Here is a 16,186-nt window from a genome sequence, read left to right as displayed (position 1 = left end):
GACCACAGCAAACTGCAAAAACCAACACCAATCTTTAACATGTACAGCAGGAAAAAGAGCGCGATGCAGATTATACAAATCAATATCGAGAACAGAGAAACCAACATTGTGACCCACAACTATTAACAGATATAAGTTCCTTAATATGCTCTGGTTAATCTGTTATTATCTCAACCCTTCGTGCCCCACGTTGGGCGCCAAAAAGGACTGTCGTGGTTTAACCTCAGTCGGCAACTGAGCACCACACAGCCGCTGGCTCACTCCCCCCACCCCCGGTGGGATGGGGGAGAGAATTGGAAGAGCACAAGTGAGAAAAACTCATGGGTTGAGATAAAAGCAGTTTAATAATTGAAATAAAATGATAATAATAATAATAATAATATGATAATAATAATACAGAAAACAAGTGATGCACAGTACAATTGCTCACCACCTGCCGACCGATGCCCAGCCAGTCCCCGAGCAGCGGCCCCCCTGGCCAGCTTTCCCCAGTTTATGTACTGAGCATGACGTCACATGGTATGGAATGTCCCTTTGGCCATTTTGGCTGTGCCCCCTCCCAGCTTCTTGTGCACCTCCAGCCTTCTCAGTCGGTAGAGCATGGGAAGCTGAAAAGTCCTTGGCTAGTGTAAGCATTACCTAGCAACAACTAAAACATCGGTGCGTTATCAACTTTGCTCTCATCCTAAATCCAAAACACAGCACTGTACCAGCTACTAGGAAGGAAATTAACTCTATCCCTGCCGAAACCAGGACATCCCCCCATAAGATGCACATTAGACCACATTGGTGCTGCCTTGGCATGTCCAATGACTTCACAAACAAAAAGGTTATCTTCTGTTCCCGTATCATACTGGCAAACACACTTTTACCCATTTTAAAGACTATTTATTGTGATCGTAAAGCTGAAACCACACAGTGCAAAACCAAATTTGCCTAGTGGTAATAGTATATCATTACAGCTGAATACAGATGTATTTTACTGTAGACTTCATATGGCTATATCTGAAAAGTTTCAGGCTCAATTTATGAGAGGCGATCAGCTTACAATGACACATAAGTCTTTCTATGTAGGTATATCTTCCCCTTAATACGTGTCAAAATACAAAGGTATACTTCAAATACTTTGCTGAATTGGTCTGAAAGGGACCCCTGAATATAAGGGGAAGAGACATTTTCCCCACTTTATTTCTATTTCCTCCCCTCTCAAATAAAGATACATATATCCTGTTACAATATATTATGTGTTTCTTTTTAAATATACTGTTTATTATAGGGGGTGTAAGAAGCACGTTGAGAATCCAGCATTCAGTGGGAAACAGATGGCATAATTGTGAAGTTTAACTTTTTTTCTTTTAACAAATAATGTAATATATTATTTTTACCTATTAATCTTGTATTTAGAACTTTATCCAACTGGACATACGAATTTGACAAATGGGCTCCTTCTGTGGTGAAAATATCTTACAAGGTTTGATTTATTTTTTTATATGAACATCAAGCTGAAAGAATAAAACATGTTTTTTCCTCAGCCCCTACATTCATTTGTAAACTGTTTGTAAAGTTTTGTCATGTACATTATGTACTAAGCAGTGAGAGTTAATCATCCCAAGATTACTGTAATTAACTATAATTGCTTTCGGTTAGCGAAATGCAGAATAAAATTGTTAAATACCATATTGCAAGGATTTGCTGAGAGCAATACAAATGATAAATACTGCACATTTTGTATACAGCTGAATATTTTGTTTTTTGGCTACTGCAGTTCCTATAAATTCAAGCAATTAGTAAGGTGACTAGACTGCCGGCTGCATGCTTCCATTCCCATATAAACAGAGCTTTACAGTCCAGCAGCTGGTTAGGGAAACCACTCTTGAAGGAGTATGGAATATAACAATATATTTGGTATGATTTTGCAGGATTACAAGGTCATATATTGGCTCTTTCTCTGCTAATTCATGACTCTACTGCATAGAAATATAGGTATATCTGTTTTCTTCATCCTTTGTCTCTCTTTTAGGGGACACCTGCCATGCGTCGCTCACTTGTTCCTCAGCTTCGAAGTGGAAAATTTAATGTTCTTTTAACTACTTACGAGTACATAATAAAGGACAAACATATTCTTGCTAAGGTAAGGAATGTCTGTCATCTCTTAACAGCTAACCCTTAAAGACATCATCTTATTTGGTGCCTAGCACAAAACACCTGTTTTTGATTTATAGCCCTGGATTGCTGTTTTGTCTTGCTAAAAATTAAGCATTTCATCTACCTTTTCATTCCCTTGTTGACAATTGGATCTCTCCCTCCTGAAAACAGCAGGATTTTCCTGGATATAATTCAGAGAATAATATTATTGCTCTGGAATTTTGTCAGTACTGTAGACTTACCTGTCTTTAGAAAAGTGTGATTTTTCTTTCCACTGCCTGATAGCATTTATCCTAATCTATCCTCCTGACTCTACTTTTTTAGTTCTGTTTCTGAGCTGAAGCTCACTGTTATTACAACCTCTCCAGCTGTGTGGTGTGTTTTTCCCAAGTGACCACCTATATAATGAATTTGATATCCAGACACTTTATTACATAAGACTCAGTTTTTAAAAGCTCACAAACTGATCTGTGGATATTGGTGCCTCAGACGTAATGAACTGTTTTGAAAACTGTATGGTAGTGTAAGAGTATTTTATAAAATACACACAAACCCGACCAGGTAGGTATGTTTTGCCATACCGTGAAACCTTGTGATCCTATTGTCTTCCTTTTATCCTATTATATATTTAGATGTCTCATTTGTCCTCTCTGGAACATAGACAATACATGATCTTAGCATAATTCTGAATGGTTGAAAACAGTTTTAATCTGCACAGTTTTTCTATCCCTCTAGTTTTTGCCCACCATTACTAAAAGATAAGAGCAGGGAACAGCAGTGTGGCACCGATCTTTTCTGTGCAATGGAGCTATGTAGCATCTGATGAAAGCACTTGAGGACTACAAACTGTGACCTTACTGGTCATGTGATCAGTACTTCATAGTCTTGTTATGTTTCTGTGTACCCTATCACATGACTCAAACGTTGTACATAACTACAGAGGTATCCTGTGGTTTATGACTAGCATGCCCTTGGCATAGGGATTTAGGGATCTGGGGGTGCTGGTTGACAGTAGGCTCAATAGGAGTCAGCAGTGTGCCCTGGCAGTCAAGAGGGCAAACCACATCCTGGGGTGCATCAAACACAGCATAACCAGCTGGTCAAAAGAGGTGATTATCCCACTGTATTCAGTGTTGGTATGGCCTCACCTTGAATACTGTGTGCAGTTCTGGGCCCCATAAATTAAGAAGGATGTTAAGGTACTTGAATGCATCCAGAGGAGGGCAACAAAGCTGGTGAAAGGGCTGGAAGGCATGTCCTATGAGGAGCAGCTAAGGACTTGTCTAGTTTGGAGAGAAGGAGGCTGAGGGGTGACCCCATTGCTCTCTACAGCTTCCTGAGGAGGGGAAGTGGAGAGGGAGGTGCTGATCTCTTCTCCCTGGTATCCAGTGACAGGATGCGTGGGAATGGCTCAAAGCTGCGTCAGGGGAGGTTTAGACTGGACATGAGGAAGCATTTCTTTACCGAGAGGGTGGTCAAACACTGGAACAGGCTTCCTAGAGAGGTGGTCGATGCCCCAAGCCTGTCAGTGTTTAAGAGGCATTTGGACAATGCCCTTAATAAGATGCTTTAATTTTTGGTCAGCCCTGAAGTGGTCAGGCAGTTGGACTGGATGATTGTTGTAGGTCCCTTCCAACTGAACTATTATTCTATTCTATTCTATTCTATTCTATTCTATTCTTGGCATGTGACCTGACTTACATGAAGCCTCTGGTCACATGGCCTAGGATTTGGATATATGCCCAACTTCTGTTGGGGGTGGTGGTTATATTTTTGGTTGTGTGACACATGCTTGTCTACTGGTTATCTGCCCACTTCTTTCTGATCACTGAGGGCCTCAGCAAGCATATAAAGCAGCAAGAGGCACTGAAAGCTTCACATCTGTAACAAAGTAGGTTGTGAGGCAGTATTTGCTTTTTAAAAAGCAAAAACAACAAAAAAAGCCCTAAACAGCTGTCATTAAGTGTCTGAAAGGACCGAACTAAAGAACTGCCTGAATGTCCTGGTTTCGGCAGGGATAGAGTTAATTTCCTTTCTAGTAGCTGGTACAGTGTTTTGGATTTAGGATGAGAACAAAGTTGATAACACACCGATGTTTTAGTTGTTGCTAGGTAATGCTTACACTAGCCAAGGACTTTTCAGCTTCCCATGCTCTACCGACTGAGAAGGCTGGAGGTGCACAAGAAGCTGGGAGGGGCACAGCCAAACTGGCCAAAGGGACATTCCATGCCATGTGACGTCATGCTCAGTACATAAACTGGGGAAAGCTGGCCGGGGGGGCTACTGCTCAGGGATTGGCTGGGCATCGGTCAGCGGGTGGTGAGCAATTGTACTGTGCATCACTTGTTTTGTGTATTATTATTATAATTATTATAACTATAATTAGTACTTAACATCACATAATTCAGATCATTGGCTATTCTCACCCAAAATCAAATCCCCTTGAGGTACACATCGGACTTCCCCATCCTTCCGCATTATCCACCAAGTGCACCCAGGTCCTTGAGCAAAAGCAATCCCATGGATGGGTCTGCCTCTGCCCGAGGCAGGAATAACCCAGACTGTCTTCCCCAGCATATTTTTTATGTGCACTACAGGGACTTTATTCCCATCTACAGTACGTAAAAGTTCTGACTGGGCAGGGCCAGCTCGATTGGCAGATCCCCTCGTGTTGACTAACCAGGTGGCCTTTGCTAAATGCGTATCCCAATGTTTGAACGTCCCGCCACCCATTGTGGGGGGGAGTGAGCGAGCAGCTGCGTGGTGCTTAGTTGCCGACTGAGATTAAACCACGACACTGAATCACTGATGTTCTGAGGTTCAAGCAGTGTCCCATCAAACTCATCCTATGGGGTATAGGTTAGCTATCCATGTCTTAGCACAGAAAGTAATAAAAACCATGGCAGTTTTCTTTCAACATCTGCTCTGACTGCATTAAAGTTTTATTTCAGAAGATGCAGTGACTGAGATGTCCTTTATTATGTTGCTTCATTTTGGGGTTAGAAGAAAGGGATTAACTGAATCAAAGCAAAGTTCAGGGTTACTATCTTTTGAGAGAATACAGTTATTTTGTCTGAAAATGCCTTTGCATCCTGTCTATTTTCTTCTTTCTGACAGTTTCATTTGGATTTCTCGTGTTCTTTTTCTTCCCCAGTAAGACAAATTCTGACCTTATGGTGCCAGTCTCCTGAACTCCTCCCAAGAAATGAGGGGATTCAGCTGTTTGCTGATGCAAGCTTATTTACAGATGTAGCCTACCTAGTATTTGTTTCTCCTCTTGTTGCTTGGGAGGCCACTAATGCTTGGATAATGTCAGATTTGGGTTTCCAGTCATTCAACAAGAATGACTGATGTTTCGGTTTTGAAACGTTCCTGTTTTAAATCTACTGGGAGGTAGGTTCTAATTCTGATGATATCTGACCTGCTTTTTCTTTACCAGCTTTTATTCTTCTTGCAGATTCGATGGAAATACATGATAGTAGATGAAGGCCATCGAATGAAGAACCATCACTGCAAGCTGACTCAGGTCTTGAACACTCATTATGTGGCCCCTAGGAGGATATTGTTGACCGGGACTCCACTTCAGAACAAATTGCCTGAACTCTGGGCTCTTCTCAACTTCCTCCTCCCTACCATTTTCAAGAGCTGCAGCACCTTTGAACAGTGGTTCAATGCTCCATTTGCCATGACTGGAGAAAGGGTACTGCAACAGTTTGCTTAAAGTTCATTAGAAACAAACCATGGAAAAAAAATGGAGGCCATGTTATAGGAATAGTCTTTGAACTCTCCTTTGTGCTCAGAGAATTAGCATACTTAAAAGCCACCTTTATTACAGCTTTAAAAGTCTTCATTAAAGTGTCTCTTTCTGGACTCTGAGTCAATTTAGTTGTAACATAACAAGTAATTACTGCAAACATTTATAATGAGAAATAATCTTTTACCTAATCACAAAGACATTACATAACACACTGAGTTGCCTTGTTGTGACCTTTATAAACTTTTGTAGGTGGACTTAAATGAGGAAGAGACTATCCTGATCATCCGTCGTCTCCACAAAGTGCTCCGGCCCTTTTTGCTAAGGAGACTGAAAAAAGAGGTTGAATCTCAACTGCCAGAAAAGGTTTGCAATAGAAAGGGGTTTTATGCTTCTTTTTTGAGCACTATATAATATTGTTTTTTGAGATGCATCCTAGATAAGAGGACTTATTAAGCGTCCGATATTGTTGTGGTTTATGTTTTTAACTCTGCAAAGAAGAAATACCGGCCACTGAGGAATCCTGATTTCTGCATTCTCAGTCTTAATCCTCAGTCCTACAGCTTTAATTCTGTATGTAGCCACCCAAGGTTTATATAAGACATACAGCTTGTTTCCATAGTATTTGGTTTCAAGGCATTAATAAAAGCCAGTCATACCCTGAGGGTCAGATTGTGCCACTCTCTCATGCACTGAGAAGAAACTTTGCTCGCTGAATTGTTTCACTGAAACTCCTAAAGGACTGTGTGACATTCATAAAGTTAGCAGAATTTTAGTTAACTTTTCAGGACTCTTGAGTTGTGTGAAGTATTTTGTTTGGCTTGTATATGTATCTTAACCAGTTTGTGCATCTCAGAATGTAAAATTCAACGCTAATTGAAAGACCACTATTTTAATTTCCAGGCATCTCACTCTACCCACACCCCTGCCCTCCTTTGTGATTTTGAGCCTCTTTCCCCTTTCACCCTTCCCCCCAAACCCACAAAAACATAACCAAAAATGAAAATTGAAGGCAGGTTGGGGGGACATTTGATACTTAAACCTGCTGGGTTAAAACCATAACAAAAATCAAGTTATTGTTACATGTGAGTTGTGAGGTTGTATTTACATTGAATGAATGAAGAGTTCTTTATCTGCATTTAAAAAAAAGACTTCTAATTAAAGAACTAAAAATTTAGAATGTTATGAAGATTGTTGCTATTTTGACCTTCTGTTCCCCCAAATGTCATATTCACAATAGCCTTCTACGTAGCATTTATTTGAGCTTGAAACATAGATCTGAAAATGTTGTCTGACATTCTACCAGGAAAATCTCATTACTGAAATTTTTATTGCATTTCAAATTTCTGCCAATTAGAGCCACTGTATTTGATAGAACAATTGAGAGTCATGGGAGAAAAAGGATTTATAAGTTGCATATGCAGTTACTTAGCGGAGCACTTATTTCATTTCTGTCCCCCTGTTTTCAAAACAAAGCATGTCTGACTTGAAGCATCAGACTTTTTGACAGAAGTCTGTTGGTGACAGTTTTAGCTGCTCTGACAGGCCCCTGATAAAGATGCTAAGTGGATGTTCATGTTTCTTACCTGTGAGCTCATCCCCCTGTCCTTCTGAGATGAAAATAACCTATTGATTTTTTAGTCATAAAATCATATAGGTTGGAAAGGACATCTGGAGGTCTCTAATACAACCTCCTGCTTAGAGCAGGTCACTCAGGACCTTGTCTAGTTGAGTTTTGAATATCTCCAAGGATGGGGATCCCACAACCTCTCCGGGTTCCTGTTCTAGTGTTTGACCATCCTCATGGGGAAATTTTTTCTTTATATCTAATCAGAATTTCTCACTTTCCAACTTGTGACCATTGCCACTTGTCCTTGTGCTGAATGTTTCCAAGCAGAGTCTGGCCCATTAGGTAGTTAAAGAAAGCAATAAGGTCTCCCGAGCCTTCTCTTCTCCAGGCTGAACAAGTCCAGCTCCCTCAAACTCTCCTCATGTGTCGTGCTCCAGCCCTCTGTCCATTTTGGTGGCCCTCTGCTGGGCTTGCTCCAGTATGTCCATGCCTGTTGTGTAGTGGGGAGACAAAAGCTGGGCACAGCACTCCAGATGTGGCCTCACCAGTGCTCAATAGAAGGGAAGGGTTGCTTTCCTTGACCTGGTGGCTGTACTTTTGCTAATAAAGCCCAGGGTGCTGTTGGTTTTCTTTGCTGCAAGGGCACGTTGCTGGCTCATGTTCAACTTTTTGTCCACCAGGATTCCAAGGTACTTTTCTGCAAAGCTGCTTCCTAGCCAGTTGGCCCTCAGAGTATACTGGCATTATTCCATCTCCAGTGCAGGACTCGGCATTTCCCTTTGTTGAACTTCATGAGGTTCCTGTCAGCCCATTTTTCCAGCCCGTTGAGGTTCCTTTGAATAGCAGCCCTGCCTCCAGCATATTGACCATTCATAGAATCATAGAATCATAGAATCATTAAGGTTGGAAAAGACCTCTAAGATCATCGAGTCCAACCGTCAACCCAACACCACCATGTCCACTAAACCATGTCCCTAAGTGCCTCATCTACTCGTCTTTTAAATACCTCCAGGGATGGGGACTCCACCACTTCCCTGGGCAGCCTGTTCCAATGTTTCACCACTCTTTCAGTAAAGAAATTTTTCCTTACATCCAATCTAAACCTCCCCTGGCGCAACTTGAGGCCATTTCCTCTTGTCCTATCGCTTGTTACTTCGGAGAAGAGACCGACACCCACCTCGCTACAACCTCCTTGCAGGTAGTTGTAGAGAGCGATGAGGTCTCCCCTCAGCCTCCTTTTCTCCAGGCTAAACAACCCCAGTTCCCTCAGCCGCTCCTCATAAGACTTCTTCTCCAGACCCCTCACCAGCCTCATTGCCCTTCTCTGGACACGCTCCAGCACCTCAATGTCCTTCTTGTAGTGAGGGGCCCAAAACTGAACACAGTATTTGAGGTGCGGCCTCACCAGGGCCGAGTACAGGGGCACGATCACTTCCCTACTCCTGCTGGCCACACTATTTCTGATACAGGCCAGGATGCCATTGGCCTTCTTGGCCGCCTGGGCATACTGCCAGCTCATGTTCAGCCGGCTGTCGACCAACACCCCCAGGTCCTTCTCTGCTGGGCAGCTTTCCAGCCACTCTTCCCCAAGCCTGTAGCGCTGCATGGGGTTGTTGTGGCCGAAGTGCAGGACCCGGCACTTGGCCTTGTTGAACCTCATACAATTGGCCTCGGCCCATCGATCCAGCCTGTCCAGGTCCCTCTGCAGAGCCTTCCTACCCTCGAGCAGATCAACACTCCCGCCCAACTTGGTGTCGTCTGCAAACTTCCTGAGGGTGCACTCGATCCCCTCATCCAGATCATCGATAAAGATATTAAACAAGACCGGCCCCAGTACTGAGCCCTGGGGAACACCGCTCGTGACCGGCCGCCAACTGGATTTGACTCCATTCACCACAACTCTCTGGGCCCGGCCGTCCAGCCAATTCCAGCCATTCCCCCCAATTCGAGTGTTATTCCATCCCAGATGCAAGACTTGGCATTTATCCTTGTTAAACTTCATGAGGATCCTGGCAGCCTGTTTCTCCAGCCTGTCCAGGTCCCTCTGACCTACAGCATATTGAGCACTTCCCCCCACCTCCAATTTGGTGTCATCCACAAACTTGCTGAGAGTGCACTCTGTCCCATTATCCGGGTCATTCATAAAGACATTAAACAGTATTGGCCAAGTATTGACCCTTAAGGGACACCACTGATAACTGGTTGCAAGTTGGACTACTACTGAGTAGTAGTACTGGATTTGTACCCTTTGAGCCTGGTAATCCAGCCAAATTTCCACCCACTTATCCAGTCCATATCTTACTAGTTTGGTTATAAGAATACTATGGAAGACCATGTCAAAGGCCTTACTAAAATCAAGGTAAACAAGATCCACTGCTCTCCCCTTGTCTACACAGCCAGTCATCTCATCATAGAGGGCAATCAGTCAGGCATGATTTCCCCTTGATTAATCTATCCTGGCTGTTGCCAGTCACCTTCTTGTCCTTCATGTACTTGGAAATGTCTTTGAGAAGGATTTGTTCCATAAGCTTCCCAGAGACAGCGGTGAGGTTCACTGGCCTGTAGTTCCCTGGATTCCCCTTCTTGCCCTTCTTGAAAATGGGTGTGACATTTGCTTTTACCAGGCATTCAGAACCTCCCCTGATCAACATGACCTTTCAAAGATGATAGAGAGTGACCTCACAATGACATCAGCCAACTCCTTTTGCTGCCTTAGATGAATCCCATCTGGTCCTATGGACTTGTATATGTCAAACTGGTTTAAGTGGTCTCTAACTGTATTTTCCTCTACTATGAGTAATGCTTCACTCCCCCAGACTCTGCCATTAGGCTCAGGGACCTGTGAGGCCTGAGGACAAGCCTTACGAGTGAAAACTGAAGCAAAAAAAGGCACTGAGTACATCAGTCATTCCTGTGTCCTTTGGCACTAGGTGCCTTGCCCCATTGAGCAGTGGGCCTCTGTTTTCCTTAGCCTTCCTTTTACTGTCAGTGTACCTATAGAAGCCCTTCTTGTTGCCCTTCATATCCTTCTCTAGTTCCAACTTGAGCTGAGCTTAGGCTTTCCTAACTTCATCCCTGCACTCCTGGGCAATGTCTCTATATTCCTTTCAGGTAGCCCATGTCTGTCTCCACCTTCTGTGTGCTTCCTTTTTGCATTTGAGCTCAGTCATGTGTTCCTTGTTCATCCACGCTGGCCTTCCGCCATGCTTGCTCGACTTCTTCCACGTCATAAGAAACAACTTCTGCTCTGAGGAGCCTGTCCTTGAAGATTATCCACCTCTCCTTGGCCCCATTGCCCTCCAGAGCAGTCTCCCATGAGATCCTGCCAAGGAGATACCTGAACAAGCTGAAAACTGCTCTCCTGAAGTGCAGGGCTGTGATTCTGTTTGTCTTACTCGCTTCTCTCAGGATCCTGAACTCCACAATCTCATGGTCACTGCGGCCAGTGAAGACCTCAGCCTTCACATCTTTGAGCAGTTCTTCTTTGTGTGTGGCTATCAAGTCCAGCAGAGCATGTCCCCCATGAGCTGTGTAAAGAAGGCTTCATGTGCTTCCTTTTGTCAATCAGAAAGCCTGTAGCAGATGCCTACCACAATAGCACCTGCACTGGTTTGTCCTCTGATCCTTAATCATAAGCTCTCAACTGGCACGTCACCTGCTCCAAGGCAAAGCTCTGTGCATTTGAGCCCCTCCTGTGCATAGGGCACAATCCCCTGTCCTCACCTTCCCAGTCTGTCTTTCCTGAAGAGCCTGTACCTATCCACGGCAGCACTCCAATCACGTGAGCTATCTCCCGCATCTCTGTAATCCCAATGAGATCAGAGTTTTGCAAATGTGCATGGACTTATAATTCCTCCTGTTTGTTGCCCATGCTGCGTGCATTTGTGTACAGGCACTTGAGATGGGCCCCAAATCATGCTGCTTTCATAGGGGAAGCACAAGAACCTCCCAAGTCATGCTATCTCCCAGATACTTCTTTGCTGCCCCCCATACCTTTGCCTTTCTTCAGGTAATGACAGTCCTTCCCTGATGTACCTAGTTGAAAGCTTTCCTCACTAGGTTAATGAAATTGTTAGCAAAGATGCTCTTTATTTAGTTTGTTGCAGAATAACTGGAATTACAGTTTTGACCAGGTCAGAACAGAAGCAGTTTATTACTATAGCTATAGGAGAGAACACAGAGCAGCAGTGACAGCCTCTGCTGATATGAACTCTGCCCAAATGAGGCAGTTACAGAGTTTATATACCTTTGGGTTATACAACTCGTTCTTCACCAAACCATGTCAGAGAAACAGGACTATAGTAAATTGCAACAAAGAGCGGTAACGTGGATTTCTTCATATAGGGAGGCTCCAAACAGTCAGATAAGGAAGCTCTAGCCAGTACCTCTTTTTTACAAATAATTCACTCCTTTGTTAATTAAATTGTGCTGACTCAGTGAGGCTGTTAGGTCATGCTGACACGTATTTCTTAACTAGTGAGGCCTCCAAAGGCCTATGAAGTGTTAAATATAACTGTTAACTTCCACAAGTTTATTTATAAAACATTAAGCATCTTGCTCTTTTTTCTTTTAACCACTTCTTGCATTATTTGTCACCATTATTCTGGCTTCATTATGTGACTATTTTCATTTTAGCCTAGTTATTAAAGACAGTGAAGTATACAAGTCTGCAGTCTAAAAAATGTGTGTTAAATTGATACATGAAAACTTTACTTGTGTTACTGGACTTAAGGGTGGTGTGCAGTCAAAACATTCTGAAACTAACTTATTTTAATCATATTTAACAAGAAATCAAAATGAATTTGGTGTTCATACTCTACTTCATTAGTTCCCCTTTTTTTAGTAGATATTGAGAAACAAAATAGCATGTTTCCATCCCCACATTGGTAAGTAGAATGCTACTTGGGACTGTAAGTGATGTTATTTATTTTGTGCCAGGTTGTGCCAGTTGTGATTGATGCTATGCAGGTATAATAAATTTCACAGGTTATTAGCCATTCAGTCTTTTGACAGTTGGTTAAAGTTATAAGAAGAGAGAAACAGGAAATAATAATTCCTTTTTAATATGTTTGGTAAAACAACACTGAATCTACAGTCATGCCCTTAGAATCTATGTGTCTTGTAGTAATCATAAATCCCACAGTTAATCTTTTCAAATAGTCATTATTATGCTTGCAAGTGGATTGCAACTTGTTTAAAGGTGCTGTTATGATGAGGATCAAAGAAATATAGGTTTTGTTTTATTTGTTTAGGAGGGCAAGGACTTAGAATTAAAATCACACTGAAATGATTATATCTTGGTAAAACTTGACACTGTATTTGTTAATTGTGTTTTTACACTAGGTTGAATATGTAATCAAATGTGACATGTCAGCTCTTCAGAAGATTCTGTACCGCCACATGCAAGCCAAGGGAATCCTTCTCACAGATGGTTCTGAGAAAGACAAGAAGGTACAAAGGGGAAACTAGAATGCTTACGGAACAATAGATCATGATCATGTGTTAACTACATGACTTCTTTTTAAAAAAAATAATAAGTAGGTTCTTACCACAGATATCTTTGAAGAAAGAAATCTCAATTAGACATGTTTGTGTTTTAAAAGACAGTAGTTTGTGCTCTCCATTCATAAGGTAAAAATATGCTGAGTTTAATCCAATAAAAAACCTGACTAATTGGGATTGTGGCAGCACTGACTACTACCGGGCATTCATCTTTTCTCTCAGAGCCATTATTAAGCACAAATCTTGTTTTGGCCAGCTAGGGTATGAGTGCCTCTGTTCATACATACAAATAACATCTGTTCATGCAAAAAGGTGTTAAAAGAAAAATAAGATTCAAAGTCATGTAGTCATACATTACAATATGCCAAAATAAATGTTGACTTTTCTATCTTAGGACTTCGGCACATGGTCAAGTTATTGTAGAGAAAACAAGTAGCCATGCATCAGCTTGTCTGTAAATACATATTTTGCATTGCAATAGATGTGAGGTAGGTTGGATTTACTGTGAGATTCCTCAGAGTAAGGTCATGTAGGCACTTAACACAGAGCAACAAACATGAGCCAGCAATGTGCCCTTGTGACAAAGAGGGCCAATGTTATCCTGGGCTGCATTAATAGGAGTATTGCCAGCAGGTCGAGGGAGATGATCCTTCCCCTCTCCTCAGCACTGGTGAGGCCACCCCTGGAGTACCACGTCCAGCTCTAGGCTCCCCAGTACAAGAGAGAGATAGAGCTACTGGAGACAGTCCAGCAAAGGGCCACAAAGATGATGAAGGGACTGGAGCATCTCTCCTATGAGGAAAGGCTGAGAGAGCTGGGACTGTTCAGCCTGGAGAAGAGAAGGCTCGGGGGGGATCTCATCAATGTATATAAATACCTGAAGGGAGGGTGCAAAGCAGATGGAGCGAGGCTCTTTTCAGTGGTGCCCAGTGACAGGGCAAGAGGCAATGGGCAGAAGCTGAAACACAGGAGATTCTGTGTGAACATCAGGAAACACTTTTTCACTGTGAGGGTGACTGAGCACTGGAACAGCTTTCCCAGAGGGGTTGTGGAGTCTCCCTCCTTGGAGATATTCAAAAGCTGTTTGTACATAGTCCTTGACAAAAAGGCTCTTGGTGGCCCTGCTTGAGCAGGGGGGGTTGGACCAAATGACCTCCTGAGGTCCCTTTCAACCTCAACCTTTCTGTGGTTCTAAGCAGCTGGTGTGTAATAGCTTGTATGTGCGCCAGTCCCATATATTGGCCCCATATAATGTGTTTTCATGATACAATATGATCACATACTATTTTTCCACCTGCCTCCTGCCAATTTCATTGTCATAATGGATGATATTTTTGTTCAATATCTTATTTTGTTTTAACCTCTATTTGGTGTGGTCTGATGTGTTATTTACTGTTGAGTATTCAAACCCTGCTCTAAAAACAAAGTTAGTCCTTTCCTCATAGGATCTTCTATGACAGTCATCTCTATATAGGTTCTGAGTACTTTGCAAACATTGGTTTACTTTCTTTTGTTGTATTTTTAATGTAATTTTTCAGCTACCATTTTTTAAGCCTTAGAAAATGTCATTTGACACATTTACATCCAAAGGAGGTCATCAGAATGATTGGAAGTTTAGAAGCACTACAGAGACCTATGCTAGAGGTTTGAGTTACTTGAATAACTGATAGTAGTTGCCTTTTACAATGCAACGTTTGATGTGGTTGAGGGTTTAATACATATTTGATGACAGAAGAACAGTGAGACTGGGGAGTCTTCAATTTGCTCTAAGATCTGGAGAGAGGGTACTTGAATGGATGTTGTCCCTCCTGCTCATCTCCTCCTATTCCTGACCTGACTGTGATGCCTTTTACCATAACCACTTTGACTGGTTCATGTCCAGTCTATTTTCTTCCTTATCCCAACATCTTCTGCTAGTTCAGTTCTCTGTGCCTAACTAGGCCCAGTTTCTTGGCACAGCCATTCCTGTTGCCCTTCCTCTGACTCAAGATTTGTGTGCAGTCACCTTACTCAACTAAATAGAGGTCAGCCATCTCTATGCCCTCATTCCCTGTTCCCAGTCCACCTCAGCAGGTTTATGTCCACCTCAGTGTTGCCTATCTTACATCCTGTTCCTTATTCTAACTTCCCCCCCACCCCCCCCAATTTCTTTTTGCATCCCAGCCTTCTGCTTACCTCTCTGTCTGGTTTCTCTTGTTCACTAGTTCAGAATCTTCTCTGCTTTTTCTTCCTTGCTTCCCTGCCCAGCTCTTTGCCTTAAGCAGTTCTAATTGCCTCTGCTGTCCTCTAGCTTTCTAGTCTCTTTGGCCAGAACATTACAATCTCAACTTCCTCATGCTCATAGGTCCAATTTTTCTCCATCCTCCAACTTTTTTCTTTTCTGTAAGTAATTCATCAGGTTCTCTTATTCATGCTTCCTGGTGCCAGCAGAAGGAGGTCGTGGTCATTGAGAACTCTTGGCTTTGAAGATCCAATAACTATGGTTTTAGGGAAAACTCTGTCATTCTGCAGCTCTGGCCTGCAATCTGCTCAAACTAGAGAGAATTCATTAGGATGCAAAGCTCTAGTAAACGTTTCATAAACAAATGCAAACTGCAGTTTGGAGCAAATTGAGATAGACTTTCAAGGGATCAACAGTAGACTTTGACATGTGGACTACCCCCAATCAAATGTCAGTTCCTTTCCAGAGATGAATTTACCAGAACATAAAATGATCACATAATGTAATTTTTCCTAATCTCACCCTTGGAAATGTCTGAATTGTTTTGGCTGAGATATTTTAAAATAATTTCACCTGAGTGACATAGTGAGTTTGGAAATTGTACCAACTCTGGTAACAGTTTCACAAAGTTATAGCAAATCAAAATGGAACCTTAAAGTGAGAAGTGTTAGTCAATCTTAATATGGTGTTACCAAATGTATTAATCAGTGATAATTAGATTGTAACCATCCCAGCTTAGTGGAACACCTGATAATATTTTACTGTTTACAATTTACATGGTTTCATAAATAAGCAGTAGAAATAAGCAGTAAGTGCTTATTGTGACTGCTGTAGACAGATATGAGATATAGTACACTTTCCAGGTTACTTGGAAGTCTTTGATCTCCCTGTCTTTTTGGATCATCCTCATGATATTTTAATTTGAGCAGCCAGATAACTGCACCTTATTTCACAGCTTCAAATATTTTTATTTCATGGTGATATGGTGTTCTGC

At 42.2% G+C, this 16,186-nt stretch overlaps 1 protein-coding gene across 1 annotated transcript in view; it reads left to right on the top strand.

The window, feature by feature from the left end:
- The window catches only part of LOC143171861 (SWI/SNF-related matrix-associated actin-dependent regulator of chromatin subfamily A member 2-like), a 209,646-nt gene that overhangs the window by 96,572 nt on the left and 96,888 nt on the right, over window positions 1-16,186 (top strand). Inside the window, exons 17-21 of the mRNA XM_076360967.1 lie at window positions 1,405-1,471; window positions 2,021-2,131; window positions 5,603-5,845; window positions 6,152-6,265; window positions 12,813-12,920. Of these exons, the coding sequence (XP_076217082.1) occupies window positions 1,405-1,471; window positions 2,021-2,131; window positions 5,603-5,845; window positions 6,152-6,265; window positions 12,813-12,920 (643 nt within the window). The remainder of the gene's footprint in view (window positions 1-1,404; window positions 1,472-2,020; window positions 2,132-5,602; window positions 5,846-6,151; window positions 6,266-12,812; window positions 12,921-16,186) is intronic.

The sequence above is a fragment of the Aptenodytes patagonicus genome, chromosome W (genome assembly GCF_965638725.1).
Source record: "Aptenodytes patagonicus chromosome W, bAptPat1.pri.cur, whole genome shotgun sequence".
Classification (NCBI taxonomy): domain Eukaryota; kingdom Metazoa; phylum Chordata; class Aves; order Sphenisciformes; family Spheniscidae; genus Aptenodytes; species Aptenodytes patagonicus.
Note: the sequence above shows the minus strand (reverse complement) of the source record. Positions and strands in the feature narration are given on the sequence as shown.